This window comes from Sorex araneus, chromosome 1 (genome assembly GCF_027595985.1).
Source record: "Sorex araneus isolate mSorAra2 chromosome 1, mSorAra2.pri, whole genome shotgun sequence".
NCBI lineage: Eukaryota > Metazoa > Chordata > Mammalia > Eulipotyphla > Soricidae > Sorex > Sorex araneus.
The window spans coordinates 231,004,900-231,023,490 of NC_073302.1; the positions used below are offsets into that span (position 1 = coordinate 231,004,900).

Here is an 18,591-nt window from a genome sequence, read left to right on the forward strand (position 1 = left end):
AAACAATATTTACAAGTCAGTGGAGTCTGATCAGGAGACAAAGGTAATTGACTGGTTGGGGAACAATCAACAAACCCAAGCTTCCTGAGGTCAGGGAGGAAGGGTAAACCAATGTTATCCTACATTCTAGTATGGTTTTATCAGCATCACATTTAATTTGAGATAGAGTATTTTCCTTTTTATTAGAAAATTTGTCATTATTAATCATAAATCTTCTTTGGTCTCTGATGTATTATATTCTTCTAAATATCTAAGCATACAGAAATTTCCTAGATATATTAATTATTAGTTACTAAACAATTCACTTAGGCTGGAAGCATATCTTATGTAATCCCATAAAATTTGTTGAGACATTTTTCATAATCTTGAATATTTAATGTATACTTGAAACAATGCTGAAGGTGCCATAGAGTTCCAGATATATGCACTTTATCGGTTATCATGGTTTCACTTTTTCTATATCACTACTGTGATACAGAAAAATACTGCTTTTTCCATGAATTACTGAGAGAAGTATTAAAATCTATATTTATCCCATAATAGTCATAATTTTCCATTTAGCTCCACTGTTATGAATATCAACTTTATATGTTTGGGAGTCATATATAATTGTCAAAATTACCAGAAAAACTGGAACCTGCATTACTATAAAATGTACCTTACAAATCTTTAATAGTTCTTAAAACTTAATTTTTAATAAATTAAGTTATAATTTTTTTACATTAAAAACATTTTCTGGGGGTTATTTGGGTCACACCTAGAAATGCACAGGGGTTACTCCTGGCTCTGCACTCAGGAACTACTCCTGGTGGTGTTCAGGGAACCACATGGGATGCCGGGGAATAAAACCAGGTTGACCTTGCTCAAGGCAAACATCCTCCCTACTGTGCTACCGCTCTGGCCCACAGTGAAAACTTTTAAAAATTATTAAGGCACAGTGATTTACATAAGTATTCATAGTTGAGTTTCACACATACGATTTTCCAGCACTAATCCCACCATCAATGTCAACTTCCCTCCACCCTTGTCCCAGGTTTTTCCACCCCACAGCCTGCCTCCTTGACAGACGCATTTTTCAGTTTGGTTGTTGTGATTTGGATCTCATGCACACAGTATCATTGGCTCTGTGGCTAAGGTGTGCATTTATATCACACCTCTCAACCACCAATGTGTCCAAAGCCTCTGGGCCCTGTCCTGTTACCTCCATCCATCTCTTTTAGCTCTCGCACCTTGGTTTCTTTCCATTGCTGTCCTTATTCTTATGTTCTAGAGTAAGGGTAAACTGGGCATCCCGTCTTTTGATACCCTGCATTCCCTCTTCCTACTAATCTTCTATATACCACAGATAAGTGAGATCACTGTGCCTTAATATTCTTTATATTAAAAATATTCTCTTCCCCTTAACTCCAAATCAATAATAGTGAATTTTTTTTTGTTTAAATATTGAATGTAATCAAAGTAAAGTGAAAGTAAAGTGAAATTTACCAGTTACACATGTGGCGTGGGGGGCTGGGGAGGTGGGGGGAAGGGGGGAGGTATATCGTGATTCTTGGTGGTGGAATATGTGCACTGGTGAAGGGATGGGAGTTTGAGCATTGTATAACTGAGACTTTAACCTGAACGCTTTGTAACTTTCCACATGGTGAATTAATAAAAGAATTAAAAAAAAAATGTTCCCTTCCCCTTGCTGTAGATGACTTGAATATGTAGCATACTTGGTTGTGGTTCTTGCATATATTTTAGTTTTGGTGCTTGCTGTCGGTCACACATTGATTACAATGTTTTCAGGTGTCACATACTTGCTGGTGTTGCTCCCACACTTTGGCTGCAGAGCTGTTCAGAGACTGCAAAATTTCGTTGTGGTGCCTGCTCACTTCATTTCAGGCTTTCCTGGGCACTGCACACTCCAACTGTGGAGCTCACACAGAGCTCACACACTTGGTGTGGCGCAGGGGGATTCCAAGTGGCAATGGTGGAAGGACCACTCTCAGCATAGTGGGTACCAAGGAGAGCTTACAGCCTTCTATCTGCAAGGAAGAAACTACCGCTGAGCCATCCTGAGCTCCCCATCTATTAATCTTGAAGTTTATTTTATATGATAAAATAGACAATTGTGAATGGTATCTTTCAATCCCTGTATTATACTTAAAAACCTCCTTACTTTGAAGTATATATACTTTTTATTCAAAACTGAAAAGATGAGATATAAGCTGCAACCACTGAAACTTTGTAATGTGCCTGTCAAGCTGACAGGTGGGGATGGTTTGTGGTAGGAAGGGAATATGAAGACACTTGTGGTGGGATTGGTGTTGAAATACTATATACCTAAAACGTAACTACAGTAACTTTGTAAATCACAGTTCTTTAATTAGAAAAATGAAAAAACAATTAGTTTTTAATGAAAAATGTATTGAGATTTTAAGAGTTCAGTTGCCAACTGTTTTATGTCCTCCCCCTGGTATGTGGGGGAGATGCAGTGCTCCTGGCAATGGTCAGGGGCTGTTTGTGGCAGTCCTTCAGGGACCATTTGTGATGTTGGGGAACAAACTGTAATAGTTTCATGAAAGTGAATATTTTAACATCTTTACCATTTCTTCAATCCCCTGATCGTCTATGATTTAAAGAATTTAGGCCTACACATTAGATGTAATTATTAAATATTGTGTCAAATCTAGTATGTTTGTTATACTTTATTTGTAGACTTTGCTCCACTTTCTTTTCTCATTATTTTGGATTGATAAGCATATTTTAAAAACTTTTCATAAGTTCTCCTATTAGCTTGCTATTTATATAACATTTAAAAAATTATTTTAGTTACCTTATTGTAGGATGATACTGCTTTGTCCTTTCCCCCCTTGCCACAAGGAGCTTAGGTTTATCCCGGTCACACCCATCAAGGTGCTCCCGAGTCACTCCCATTCCTTTATTTATCTGTAACTACTTCTCTATGCTCTCTTCCCCAAACAGTTAATCAGCTTTTCCCCCTACTGAGACTGTTAATTTGTAAGGTCAGATCTTTCTAGGACACTGAACTTATATTGTAAGTTAGTATTTCCTTTCTCCTCTCCTTGTATCTATGTCCCTTTTGTATAGACATAAGACAATATTATGCCTTTGTAACTTGGGATTTAATGGGTTTTAAATATTATTCATTCCCGGGCATCTGCTTTCTCAACGTAAGCCTCAGTTGCCCTCAGTTCCTAGCACCCCAAAAGCAGGGTCCCGACGAGTGACGGGACGAGCCCAGGGCAAGCGCTGAGTTATGTGCTACCCTGGCATCGAGATGGGTCTGGCCAAAGTGCCTAATTCTTAATTATAAGTTAAGAGCTTGATCATGAACAGACGCTGTCATGATCCAAAAGTAACGAAGAGTCTAGGACCCTGCTAGGGACAGGAAAGACTAATCTGGATTGAGCACTGTAGTCTGGGATCGAGATGGCCCCAGGAGAACAATTCTATAAGCTTAATGCATTTATTACTGTGTCCATGCAAAATGATTAATATTATGAATGTTTATATGTTTGCTGGACGAGAGGAGAAACACACTCATGGGATTCCGCCCTTGGGTGGATAGTCCTAACCGAAGGAGAATCTGTCCTTGAAGCAGCATCCCCTGAGGGAAAGAACTTTACCCCTATTACACACCTATGTGTAAACTCCAACCCCCTCATACTGGGGGGATTTAAGTAGGCTGTAAGAGTGAGTGGGGGAGAGATCCAGAGCCGGGAGAGAAGCGGAGAGAGAGACAGGAGAGAATGGCATAAACGGCAACTGATCAATCAACCAGCTTGGCCCTTGTTTTCCTCCTCCGGCCCTTGTTTTCTCATCCATCTGCCCCATGGCCCAGGCCACTCGGACTGGGCAAGCAGCCCGGGGCCAAACACCCGAACCCGGGGGTGGTTGACAGGGATTGCTGCTGGGGCTCTCCCCTCCGTTGCCCCCTGGCAGATTAGTTTTTTTACACCATATGGACTGAAATCACTGAAAAAAACTCAGATCTCATAGTACCTTTTCCCAAATAAAACAAGGACTAGAACCATTTTGTGTTATTTTAAAAATTACATGATTTTATATAACTTATAAGTTGCTTTTGTTATTTTTTCTCAATTACCTTGAAATTTATGCTTATATTTACTAGCTTTCTTTCGCTCTTTATGTTCTATAACCTTCCTGTGGAATTATTTCTGCTATATTATACTTTTCTTTAATGAAGGAATACTGGTAATTAACTTTTATGGCTTTTAATTTGAAGATATATTTTGCCTCAAGTTTTGGAAAATATTTTCAGTGAATCTAGAATTCTAAGTTGGCATTCTAGGTTGGCATCCTAAGTCGGCATCCTATCAGCACATAAAAGATGTTTCATTGTCAGTTTGTTTTAATTATGACTTTTGGGAATTTAGCTATCATTTAAATTGTTGTTCCTTTTAAGGTGAATTCCCCCCTGAATACTTACAAGATTTCCTTCACAGTTTTCTGTAACCTCAATACGATTTATCTAGATGATATTGATGTTTTAAAAACCTTTATGATTCATTGGGCTTCTGCAGCCTTTGATATTTGTATAATTTCTGGTAAATTCTTGCCAAATTTCTCCAACTACTGTGTTTCTTCTTAGGATCCTACTTCCTTAATTCAACTACATGTAATCAACCATCAACCATTATCTCCTCTCCATTAGCTTTTTTCCTTTGTTTTCTTGGAGGGAGTAGTGTGGGGAGGCAGGGGAGGGGGAAGGGAGAGGCAGAGGGAGGTTCCAAGTAATGTTTAGCATATCTGGGAGCCAGTCACGGAGATATTCAGCCTAGCAGTGCTAGGGGCCACTGGGGCCTCTCCTGTAGTACTGGAAAGTCACCACGGCTATACCTGGAGATGCTGAGGGTAGCATCTGATGCAAAGTAATGTGCTTGGGACCAACCTGTCCTTTATCTCCAATAGGTTCTTAGTTGGGTTGCATTATTTATTCCTTTTAAAAATTGTTTTATTTTTGGCCACAACCATCTATACTCAGGGCTTACTAGTGGCTCTGTGCTAAAAGATCTCTCCTGGTGGTGCTTGAGGGTTCATAAGCAATGCCAGGTATAGAATTAGAACTGGTCATGTGCTAGTTAAGTGCCTAACCACTTGAATTATATTTCTGGTCCTTTTATCTTTTAATTCAAGACTTTCCTTCCCTGACCAACCCCCGCCCCCCAATCTGCTGTCATTTTCTATAGTATTTTTAAATTCTAAAATTTCAAGCTTTCTTTTTTGCCTTTTTTTTTTTTTTTTTTGCTTTTTGGGTCACACCTGGCAATGCACAGGGGTTACTTCTGGCTCTGCACTCAGGAATTACCCCTGGCCATGCTCAGGGGACCATATGGGATGCTGGGATTTGAACCCGGGTCGGCCGCGTGCAAGGCAAACGCCCTACCCGCTGTGCTATCTCTCCAGCCCCTCTTTTTTGCCTTTTGAACTTAATAAACAAAGTGTTTTGAGTCAACAAAGTTTTCGTTACTGTCTAGTTTCTGAAAAAAAAATTTTTTTACAGTGTTTGGTCTCATGTGTCTGATCCTCTTTGATTATATGCTAGACACTGTATTTGAAAAACTATTTTTATGGTATGGTTTGTTTACTTTAGTTCATTTTCATTCTTAAGGTGTATGTCTTAAGATTTTGTCCAAAGAAGGCTGGCCAGTGTGCACACTTGTAACTGCAGTAAGCCAGAGACCCCAACATTTATCCCCTTTCCCTGAGTAAGATTACATATGGTAGAGTTTAGACTCTCAGTTGCTTTTTCCAAATTGGCTTAGTAATTATTATGTGTAATAATACTGTGCAACTCAGTGGCTGGCAAGACAATAGAGCAGGTAAAGGATCTTGTCTTGCGAAAGGCCAACTTGGGTTTGATCCTCAGCATCGCATATGATCTCCCAAACACTGCCAGGAGTGATCCCTGAGTATAGAGCCAATGGTAAACACTGAGTACCTCCAGGTATGGTTCCCAAACAACAACAAAAGGAATGTATAACTATAGAACCATCTTTGAGATATTTACAGTCAAATGAACTTAAAAAATAGCTTTAGCTAACACCGTTATGGAATAGATTCTTAACAGAGATTCCTAAAATGAAACTAATTATACTATTAATAAAACAAAGAGCACTGAGTTACACAAATGACAATTAACACTAATAAATTTGATGAAAACATATATGAGCAAAAGTTAAGTGTTGCGCTTATTTTCCTACCACTTAAAAACTGATGTATTAGTAATAGATTAAATCATTTGTTGAACCAACAAATGTGGAACATGGCAACAGGCACCAGAGCTGATAAGATCTGTCCCTGCATAGTGACCCAGTAGGGAGTGTCTGGGCATTTTACAAGCACCAAGAATCTGATGTTTGGTCTTATCCCCCAAGAATTGTCACCTAACTGCATTCCTAACTGCAGCATCTAGCCTTAATTGGGGTTGGGCCTGGGCAAAGCAGAGTTGCTAAACTTTATGTGACTGGACCAACCACATGAGCCAAGACCCTCTATAAAATATGTGTGTAGTTGGCAATAAAGTGAGCGACCATCAGCTTCTCGCAGAGTGGTTTCTCTGCGCACCTTTCATCCTTTGCCCCGCATCTTCTTGGACCTGGTTCACAATGTGTCTGGGCATGCTGGGGAAAACCATTCCCCAACGAACAAAAACATCCATCAGTAATTATGTTGGGAATTACTTTTCACCCCAAAGATGAGGGATTTACAATTTTCAAGTTTTACAGTTAGAAGACACTTTGGGAATAATTTAATCCAAACTCCAAGTTTTTTCCTCACCGTTTTCTGCCAATGGAGCAAGGACTTCAAAAATCATTTCTCTCTTATCATGTTCTATTTGTTTCTTGAAAAGTTTTACCAGCTCTTCTGCAATATTTGTACTGGCAAACTGTTCTTTACTTGACTCTAAAAACAAAAAAATCAAGTAAGCAAACAATTAGGTCTATAAGTGTTTTCTATTTTTTCAATAGGTCATTTTACAGAAATAGTAAAATCCATTTTAAATGCACCTGAAAGGAAAAATGGTTAAGGCTGTAAAGAAAAAAGTATAATCCGATTATTTTCAAGGTCATAAAAAATTCTCACAACTACAAAATTTAGGTAACTGTAATGACAATAAAATTGCTGAGTTAAAAATATACAGTTGTGAGAACTTTTGCCAAGAGGAAAATTATTCTTTTCATAAGAGTTCATAACAGACTGCATTTTATATAGCTGAATTAAGGATAACTTATCTTCATATCATCAAAGCACTTATATTATTATAGTGGTAAACTTCTGCACTGGTCTTAAACACACTTTGATCCTTCTTGGGAGTCTCATTTCTTCTTTTCTCTTCAGCACCTACAACCTTTCCTCACTGGTGTTACTATCATCTTTTAAATACTTTCATATTTCTCATGATAATAGAAAATAATTGGGAAAACAAATACCTTCTCTCTATTCTACTTTTCTTCAGTGCTATCTATCTCTGTTCACTGGCACAAGCAGGCTTCTTAACAGTAAAGCCTCTGTATAGACTACTTTCTACATCTCAATTTATCTGCATTTCTGAGTCCACCTGTAGTCAGTTTGGCCACCTCAGTCTCCTTCACTTACTTTTGCTTGCTCTTCCTTTCCCACTAAGGTTATATCAATTTCCATTCACATTACTCTCTCACCCTAGGGAATCTAATTCCCTGCCTGCCCCCACCCCCAGCATCAAAGAAGCACTAATATGTTGATCTCTAGCATTTTTTGGATTCGTAGCCATCTGGCTATTTGACATCTCCACTTAAATATTTCTCTAGCATAGGAGCTCAATGTATAAAAGGTTGGATGCCTCACACTTATTTCACCCCCTGTGTGCCACGTGCCTCGACCCCCTGCAGTGCTTGGTCTGGCCCTGGTGGCTCCAGGACACTGTTTAGGTACACCTGTGTCCCACCTCACAGGAATCAAGCAGCACCTTACTGACCTTACGATTGCATCACCTAACCTGGGGCCACGTATCTGTAGGAGTTGCCCCGGAGGTCCCATAAGCACTGCTTAGGAACCCCCACCCCAAATAAAGTATTTGAAGACAGTGCAGTGCTTATAATGTTAGTTTCAAGTGTTAATAATAAATTCTAATACTAGAATCCATTTTACCTCTTCATTTCTTCTTAAAAAAGCAATAAGCCCCTTTTAGTTAATTCATAGGCATTTACCTCCATATCTTCAAATACTTTATTTGAGCACTGCAGGGGGTCGAGTCATGTGGCACACAGGGGGTGAAATAAGTGTGAGGCACCCAACCCCTATGCCATCTCTCCAGCCCCCAAATAATTTTCGTTTCTACTTCTTCATATTAAGACATTTTTTATTTTCTCTATGACAGATGAGAAATTCAGGGGTTTTTTTTTTGTGTGTGTGTGTGTGTGTGTGTGTGTTTTCTTTTTGGGTCATACCCAGCGTTGCTCAGGGGTTACTCCTGGCTTTGCACTCAGGAATTACTCCTGGCAATGCTTGGGGGACCATATGGGATGCCGGGGATCGAACCCAGGTCGGCTGTGTGCAAGGCAAACGCCCTACCCGCTGTGCTATCGCTCCGGCCCCGAGAAATTCAGGTTTTTAAAAACTATCTTAAACTATTTTCCCTCTTTAGTATAATGTGATCATATGAAAATTTTGGTTTCATCAATAAATAGTGCTAAGAAAATTCAATTTCATTTTCTCTGAACTCTTCGTTTCCCTGGAATTTCTTATAATTTTCTGATTTTCTTTGTACTTGTTATTAATTTCAAACTCTCCTTCAGCTCTCTACTCTTAATACTTTTACATGGGCACTCACATACAAAAACTGTTTGGAAACAATCTTTCAACAGTATATTTTCCCAGTTTAAGAAAACAGCAAGATTGACAAAGTGGTATTTGCAATTCTCTGCCTGTTATCTCTCCTGGCAGGGGATGCAAGAGCTCCCCAATACACTGTGCCATTTTGCTTCTAAATTATTATTCCTTACTCACTTTCCCAGTCAGTAAGTTCATTCCCCAACTGCTACATATTTATTATAGTGTATTAATCCTACTATCCATATTATTTATTTAATAAATGTCAAACACTTTCCTGTGAAATACATAAAAGACGGAAAGTAATTAATGAGAGGTGATAATGGAATTTTGGCTGTGTCAAAGAGAATTTGTGTTTAAAAGAAATTGGTTAACAAAGATACTCTGTTGTCAGAATTATGGTGCAAACTTTCTGCTTACTTCTGGGTTTTAGGAACCCTTTCAGCTCCCCTTAGTTGTGATGCATATCACTTTGATTCAACAATTCTTTTACATGAAACTCTGAAACTGATAGGGTTCAGTAAACACACTGTTTATTGAGAAAGCTTATACAGGTATGATCTGCATTATAAAAATTTAAATTTTAAGTGTCTTATTTTAGCCAGAAAAAACAGAAGTCTTAATAAAAATCCTAGCAGGCTGATTACATGGGTAAAAACAACTATCTGTAGTATTGAAATTAAAACTTAGCAGTGTTTTACGTTCTTTTTAAAGATCATAAAACTTTTGAATGTTATTAAGCTGTAACTTATAAAAAATGATTTTCAAATGATTCCACAGAGGAATATAATAAGGCTCAAAGTTTCATGTGCCTGGTAACTATCCACTAGAAGTCAATCTTATCAACTGCATATTAATTATCGATTTTATACTGTGATCAATACTTTGAATAGAGGATATAATTATGATACACTGAAATATTATTCAGGTTAAGATGTGTTTACATATTACATATTATTACTCATGTAAAATGCATTCTTACCATGAGGAATTCCACAGATTTTGAAACATCTGGTCCATGGGTAAGCAATTTATAATGTGAGTTACTTTCTGAGAATGTCAATATTTCCTATTAATATTATAGTGTCTTAAACACAATAGGAGCTTATCAATTATCGGAATAGGAGCTATACTAAATTATCTGAGGTTACCTAAGTCAAAAGCTATGTTTAGTATAATTTACATAATAAATTAATTCACTAATTACCTTTTACAAACTTCACTCCCAGAAATATAATATATAGTATAATTCTTTTACTATGTAAGTATGATCCTAAATTAACATTAGCAAATAAATGATAGGATTAGATTAACTGTAAGGATTAGGTCCTATTTACCTAAAAGTGCTACTGAAAAAATAATATCGGAAGAGATCAACAAGTTGCAGAATTTCTACTGGACCCGTGCAGGGCTGAGTTGTCTGAGGTACCCCAGAGAGGGTTAGGAGAGCCCAGTGTCCACCCAGAACCTCGGCAGCTGAAAACCTCCACACTCCACAACTGCTGCTATACTCCTGGCCAGACTCCTCTGCTTGGAGGAGTTTCATCCAGAAATTAATCTGCTGAAAAACTCAGGTATGTGAATCTTGTGACTGAAATCTCCAGGTTTTCATGGAGTCCGGAGTGGCTTCCTCCCCCAAATCTCCCTGTATTTTCAGAAGCCATGGCAATCATTCACTTGTCCTAAAGCCAACATCCAGTTAAAAATTAAACTCCAGCTGTATCACTCGGTGAAAAATACTGACTTCCTGGAGTGAGATCTCAAGCTCTATAATACTGATAAACCAAGAGTAACACACCAAATTGGCAAGGTAGAAGGCAAACAATATTTATTAGCAAAACATAAACACAGAAAGAAGGTTTAACCTGTAACAACATCTTAGTAATCTTTTATTCAAGAGCTTAATGTATCCATGTGAGATCCAACAATCTTCACTAACATTCTTCTAAGGAAATTTTTTTTTATATCTTTTAGCAAATTACTTATAACAAGCAATATAAATTAGTAGGGCCTGATATGGGGACAGGTTTAAGAAGAGGTTGGGAAAACTGGAAATAATGATGGTGGGAAGGTGCAATGGTGGCAGGACTGATGTTGGGATATTGAATGTCTGTAACAAATCATCATGAAAAACGTTGTAAACCACAATGTTTATATAAAATGTTAGGGAAAATTTGAAAAAAAATGAAGAGCTACTGAAAAGTTAAGTGTGCTAAAAGATGATTGAGGTTAATACCTTAAACTTTTTTTTTACATAAAAGCCAGGACACTTACAGCTAAACAAAGCCAAGTTTCTGTTACCATGGCTCATTAACATATTTATTTCACCGTAGGAGGGCAATAATTTCTCAATCTTTCTACTTGATTCTCATTTGACAATTATATAATCACAATTTGTGAGGATACAGACAATTATCAGCTCAAATTCCTTCCCATGAAACTAAGAAAGAATACTTCTGGTGCCTGAAGTTGAAGCATTTATAATATATACATCCAATAAATGAAAGAATGAAAGGTGGGGCTGGAGAGAAGGTACAGCAGATAAGGTGCTTGCCTTGCAGGCCATGTTTGATCCCCATCATCCCATATGGTCGTCTGAGCACCAACAGAGTTATATCTGAATGCAAAGCCAGGAGTAACTCCTGATCATCTCCAGGTGTGGCCCCAAAACAAAACAAAACAAAACAAAACAAAACAAAAAAACAGAAAAAGAAATGAGAAGGTTATCAGTAAGTTATTTTAAACCACATCCTATATTCAAGGAGTACTAGCATTTCCTTACATGCTGCTGGTTTTTTTCTTATGGATGAGATTAAACTTCTTTCTTTGTTTTCTTTAATGTACTCTCCTAAAACTATAAAATGTATGAAGGATGACTTTCCTGTAGAATTTAGGTTACTATCTCCAACAGAAATAAAATGAGAACCAAAATCAGAATCACTTATGTAATTTTAAATTTCCTAGTAAATATAATGACAAAATAAAAAAAAAACAGTGGGATTATTTATCCTTTTTATTTAAAATGATCAATTCAACAGATAATCAACATTAAAAATAATGATGTGGGTTTGTTTTTTGGTATAACATTATAAAAACCAATTATGGATTGTATACTTAACAGCACATCTCAATCATCTCAAACTATCAATGTTGAATAATCACTTGTTTCTATTGCTACTATATGGACAGTTGTAGTTTTCAGAACTACTCACATTGAAACATAAAGGTAAAGGAATTTTATTCAAATTCCTTTATTTTCTTGAATTATAAATTTTATTCAATTATTTAATATCTAATAAATTTATTTAAATTTAATTTAATATTTATTCAATTATTTAATATTTAATTAAAATAAAATATAAAATTTTATTTTATTGAATTATGAATTTTACTCAAATTCATCAAATCTATAGATTTGATGAAAGTGAAGACAAAGAGAAATCTGAACCAACCATGTTGTTTCTGTCATAAAACTTATGACATGGGGTTGAAATGGAAAGACAATAGAAGGATTAAGGCATTTGCCTTGTATGCAGCTAACTTGGTTTAATCCCTAGCAACACATGGGTCCCCTAGACATCAGCAGTAGTGATCCCCAAGTACCACTAGAAGTAGCCAAACACTCTTACTCTGTCCCCCAAAACCATGGTATTATCATAGAATACAATGCTATTTGCTTATTTCTACAAACACAAGTGCCTACATCTTTTATAATCACTGAAATTAAGAATCTGTGAAATGCAAATGAACACTATTTCAATTGGGGTTTTACTTGAATGACAAATAGTAAGAGAAAATTATAAAGAAAGTTGACCAGGGATGAAGACAAGAGACATTCACTTTTACTAGAAGATGGCCAACAATATTTAAAAAATTAACTGAAAAAATAATTCATATTTTTTAAATTTTAAATCAAAATGAAAGTAAAATCACTATTTAATGTGTACTAAGGACAAAATTTTTATTTTGAAAAATCCAGATAACTATCCATGTGTTTCTGTTTATTTATAAAATGGGGATGATTAACAGTGTTCATAGCATTTATTCTAGACATCTATGAATTAGCATTTGTTCATAGCATTTATTCTAGACAGCTATGATTAAACAGCATTTTGTTTCCCTGTTCCTATAACTCTTGGATTATAGTTCCAAGCATTTTCGGCTTAACTTTGGGTTGTCCTTTCTCCTCCAAAAGGGAGCTTAAGTGAATTAAATTACACCCACTACAGTGCTCCTATAGGCATACCCAATTCCATCAGGCACTCCCAATCCTCTGAGTTTATCTTTAACATCTCCATGGTGCTCTTCTTCTCCTATATGTTAGTCATAAATATCTCCAAATCAGACACAGTAACTTGTAAAGTCAAACCTTCTGATGGCTCTGGATGTTGTATATATAAGTACAAAATTAAGTAGCACTGTAGTCCCGCTGTTCATCGATTTGCTCAAGCGGGCAGCGGTAAAGTCTCTATTGTGAGACTTGTTGTTACTGCTTTTGGCATACAGAAAACAAGCATATATGCCACAGGTAGCTTGCCTAGCTCTGCTGTGTGCTCGATACTCTCCGTAGCTTGCCATGCTCTCTGAGAGGGATGGGGAATTGAACCCGTGTTGGCTGTGTGCAAGGCGTTTGCCTTGCTGTGCTATCGCCCCAGTTCTACAAAATTAAGTACTCTTAGAAAACTTTGAACTTAATTAGCTAATCAAGGTTATCCTCATGGAAGTAAAAGAACCAAGAAAACATAATATTGTTATTTAATCTGTATATTTTGTATGTCTGACCTCTAGAGGTCAATATAATAATGCTCTCCTTTATCATGAACTTAAACAGAAAAAAATTTTGTTTGATATAAAAACTTCAACACTCTTAGTGAATTTCAAAAACTGCTGGGAGACATTAATTTGGTCCGCCCCTCTCTCAGCCTGTCCAACTCAGATCTAAACCTGTGTCTCACGCTTGAGGAGCCCTCTGCCCTCAATGGCCCAAGGCAGTTAACGCCTGAGAATCATAAGTTGGAATTTTTCTAGAAATCCCATCTCTCTAGGTTTGCTCCTGAAGAAAAATTATGGCTTTTGTTAGTTATTAAGATGCAGAAAAGGGGTATGTCCCCTGCTCAGAAAACAATTAATTCTCCTATATGGGTTAAAGTTGACTAAGGATGTAGAAGGAAACCTCCTCATAGGAGGGGAAAAAAAGGCTATGCTTATGTCTCAACAAATGGTAACCTCACCAAGAAAGTCCTGCTACGCCTCCTCAGGAGTCGAAATCATCTGCCTGATTTGGCCCTCAGACTGCAAGAGACTTCATAATGCTCCATCTCCAGCCCTGAGCCATCTCCAAAAGATCTCGGTTGAAAGATCTAGGTCCAGGGGTGAGGGGAGATGGCTGAACAACAAACGAGATGGTTTTGTGACTGGAGGAGTTAAAAGATAATGCTGAGGGCACGACCAGTCAAGCCTATTCCAATGTTTATGTTTTACAAACAAAAAAGGGGAGACACTGAACTACAGTTCCAATCATTTAAGGTTTTACATTGTCCTTTCTCCTCCAAAAGGGAGCTTAGGTGAACTGAATTACGCCCACTACAATGCTCCTAGAGGCACACCCAATTTCATCAGGCACTCCCAATCCTCTGTGTTTATCTTTAACCTCTCCATTGTGCTCTTCTCCTATATGTTAGTCATAAATATCTCAAATCAGACACGGTAACTTGTAAAGTCAAACCTTCTGATGGCTCTGGGTTTTGTATGTGTAAGTGAAATACTGCTTTTCTCTTTCCTTTATGTCCTTTGCATTTTTATTCTAGAGCAATGTGCTTTTTGTCTAGACAAAGGAAGACAGTTAATGCTATGTCTTTGTAATTGACTCTGAAATATTTACTCCTGGACATCTGTCATATTTATTTGGCTTAAGCCTCAGTTGCCTGAGCACAGTCATGGAACAAACTCTGACATGACCCAAAAATAAGTAACTGAAAAAGGACCCTGCTGGGGTTAGAAAAACTAATCTGAGGACTGTAGTCTGGAAATATAGCGAGATGTCCCCAGGAAAGACCACCCTTTACCAGGAGTCCAAAGAGGCCACTTTAGCTTAGTCTAGTGTATATGTAAAAGTCCATCTCTCTTACTCTGTTCATACAAAATGACTAGAGATATTATTAAGAAATAATTTAATATGATTGTTTAAATGGATTAACAGTAAAGGAAAGGAGAGAGCAGTATGACCTAATGTGATTTCCACCCTTGGGAGGATCCTATGAGGAATCTAGAGCACTGGAGCCTCTATATGAAATTCTGTCCTTGAATGGATCTCCTACAAGAATTTCCGATGCAGGAGGGACTTTATATCTGTTCATTGTTTTTTTAATGTTTAATCACAATTATATGTAATTGCCTTCCCCCCAAACTTCACAATTTCTCTATAATGAACAATTTATTATGAAGTTAGTGGGTGTTTAGACCAGAGTTCAAACTTTATATCAAGAATCAGGGGATATAAATTAAAAAGAAAGAGAGAGCATAAGAGAAAGAATTAAAGGAAGAAATGCTGTGATATATGTGCTATAAAAATAAAACAATAAAATAAGAAAGAGATGGTGTCTTGGGGTTATCAATTTGTTATAACTGATGATCTATTTTCAACACTGTTCCATTTCCCAATGTATATAAATATAACGTTGTGAAAATTTATCATTTTGAGATTTTGTAAAGTTGGAAAATGACTTTAGTTTTCTAGATTTCTTTTCAACTCGTGACAAGAAAATCATACATTGGAAAATATAATATGTTATGAAGTCCTTTATTTTTGCCTTGGAAATATAACACTGAATTTCGCACCTTCACTCAAGTAGTAGTAATAAAGAGAATATTATTTTACATATAGATTGTATTAAATAATATATGACTAAAAACACTATATTATACAAGTGAGTAGATGACACTAAAATAGAAAATAATTTTTAAAATACACAACTAGGAAGCAAATTAGTTTCAATTACAAACAATACAACCATAAGATATGGCCCACTCTATTGTTTTTAAATGTTGAAGCAAATAAGGCAGAGAAACTAACAAATGAATTTCTACACTGTCTACGTCCAAAGAAAAAAATTTACTGTAAATGAAATTAGTAAGTACATTTTTATTAAGACTTACCAAGTTCTGCTAAATTGCCAAATGCAACAAGACACATTTCTGTAAGAGATGCATTTTGACAGTGGATGCCCAGTAATTTCACTAAGGTAGGAATAACGCCCATATTGATAAGCTGAGCTTGAAGGGAATCTGTAAAAAATAAAATAGTGTTTATGTACCAAATGAAAATTACAAGTAGAAAATACTGTGATTCCAGCTATTGCAAATCCATTATTATTTCAATAATAATAAAGGCAGAAAATGTTCATATAACTTGTGAAAATTTTAAGACACCAGTCTAGAAAAGTTGAACACTGAATATTTTCAAAGATTCAGAAATAAAAATAATTCAAGCATTATGTCAAATCATTACATTTTAAAACAAAGATCCTTCACCTTTACAAAAGTTCTAAAGATAAGTAAATACTACCACTGGTTTTTAAGTGAAAACCACACAAAGTAACATTTGCATTATAGAAGTTATGGACCATATGAAAAGCATTAGTGGACAAAAGCAAGCTTAATGAAGACCAAAGGAAAAAAGACAAAAATCTGAATCTTCGTAAAACAGCTTGTTCATAATACAGAAGTATTCACTATATAAATTAATTTGTTTTATTTACAGCGCAGAATTCTTTCATGATACTTGGACTATTAACAAAGGAAATATAAGTCATTAATTTTTCTTAAAAAGAAAGGAAAATTTAACTTGAGAAATTTATTAGTCAACATGGCTTTGTGATCATTGTTTCCCCTGACATTCTAAGAAACTAAACTCTTTCTAATAATTAGCATGCCTTGGATTTCTACAATGGTTCAATGACTAATAAAATACCTATAGTAACAGTAAAGAGAAACCAAAATGAAAATCAAAAGTGATGCTTTTTCAATAACCTAAGAACAAAGACATACACCCACGCCTATGCAAAAGTATTATTGCTATTAACTAGTTAATTCGAACATATATTTCTCATTTTCTTTTGAATTAAAAAAATTATGTACCATTCTGAAGCTAATAAACTTTCTCCAAATTCTTTAAGTTATCTTAACTTAAAGATAAGTTTAAGACTGAAGATAAAAGTCTGCATCATAAAACATATTTCTCTTAGCATGCATCACTGACAGGATTTGCCCACTTTACCACTTTATCATTCTTTCTTTCAGGTTACAGTTCTTAACCTGCAGATAAGGAGGTGGTTAGGAGATTATCAGAAAAGAACACAGGGTAAGGTTGAGTCTTTTCACATACCCACTGATGACTTTTGGAGTTTCTGTTAACTTTTCCTGGTTGATTAATGAAGAATAAGGAGAGATACCCAGCAAAATCTTTTTAGCTCTGAAAACTAATGGGTAATTATGGATAACTAGCTGCTTCAGATTTGGGGGCTCATTTATACTGTAAAGAAAACTATTACCTACACAAGAATAGAAAGCAAGACTGAGAAAAACAGAAGTTTATATCTAGAGTTCTCATAACCTTATACAATTTCAGATTTTGTGATGGAATTTTCAAGTCTGTTCTGAGAGGATTAAAAAAGAGATATTTAGCTGCATCATTTGATTGTATAACTTGATGTTTTTCTTCCTGATACAATTCAATTAATGGTTCATAACACTTACAGACAAAACAGATTATAGGGCAGTCTGTATCAAAATGGGTGACCGACACCCACTCCCCAGCAACAGTATTAGCCATGGGAAAAACTGCAGGCAATGTTTCTTTTATCTGCTTCAAGAGGGTAAGCTGCTAAGTAATTTTCTTGAAACAGGATAGTAGGTCAAATAAGTTTTGGAATCTCTGTTCCATAGTATAAAAGTATACCCATATGCTACATTAGCTAAGCACTTGTATATTGGTTACTAGTATTTATAATGCTTACACACCAAGAAGGCTTCCAAGTTAGAAATTATCTTGATTACTTACCAACAGAAAAAGGTCCTATTATTGGATCTCTCTGCAGTTTTTTGTTCTTTAGTAGTATTTAAATTTTTTAAAATTTAGTCACTGTGTCTATATCTTCAAATACTACAGATCTGTTGATTCATTAAATTTCAGGTATGTAAGTGTGAGCACTAGCGCATGCACTGAGTATGAGTCCATTATATGTCTGCATATATGTAGGTATCACACACTCCCCCTCAGCACTGTTGGTCTAGATTATAAAAATCCAACAGTTCAGGGACACAAAAGAATGCCACTTATAAGATATTCTTCAGGTTCTCCGAACTTAGCAGCTCTACCATTTCTTGAACCTCTTTAACACTATTAGGAATTTTAGTTCCAGAGAAAAAGGAATAGAAGTTAAGAAATGTTGCAGAGTTTAATATACTCTTTCACATACAAACTGAAATAATAACATTTGATATTATGGCAGATCAGGAGTAAAAGTGGCATAAACCAATGGCATGGCATGAACTGCCATATTTCGTGAAAATCACGTTCTATGTTTTAAAACTAACCAGGAGCCAAATAAATTATGGACTAACATATAACACATATACCACAAAAAGTAAAAAGAAAAATATACAATCATCTCATTAGATTCATTTTGAAGTTGGGTACTATTATTTTTATATCTACTTCTATGAGGTAACTAAAATGAAAATTGTACTTGAAAT

General features: G+C 36.0%; 1 protein-coding gene across 3 annotated transcripts in view; it reads right to left on the reverse strand.

Moving 5' to 3' along the window:
- RAP1GDS1 (Rap1 GTPase-GDP dissociation stimulator 1) overlaps positions 1-18,591 on the reverse strand; it is a 228,224-nt gene that overhangs the window by 50,093 nt on the left and 159,540 nt on the right. For all 3 annotated transcript variants that reach the window (XM_055131099.1, XM_055131090.1, XM_055131083.1), the window contains 2 exons: positions 15,994-16,122; positions 6,808-6,933 (listed from right to left, as the gene is read on the reverse strand). In XM_055131099.1, the coding sequence (XP_054987074.1) occupies positions 6,808-6,933; positions 15,994-16,122 (255 nt within the window). The remainder of the gene's footprint in view (positions 1-6,807; positions 6,934-15,993; positions 16,123-18,591) is intronic.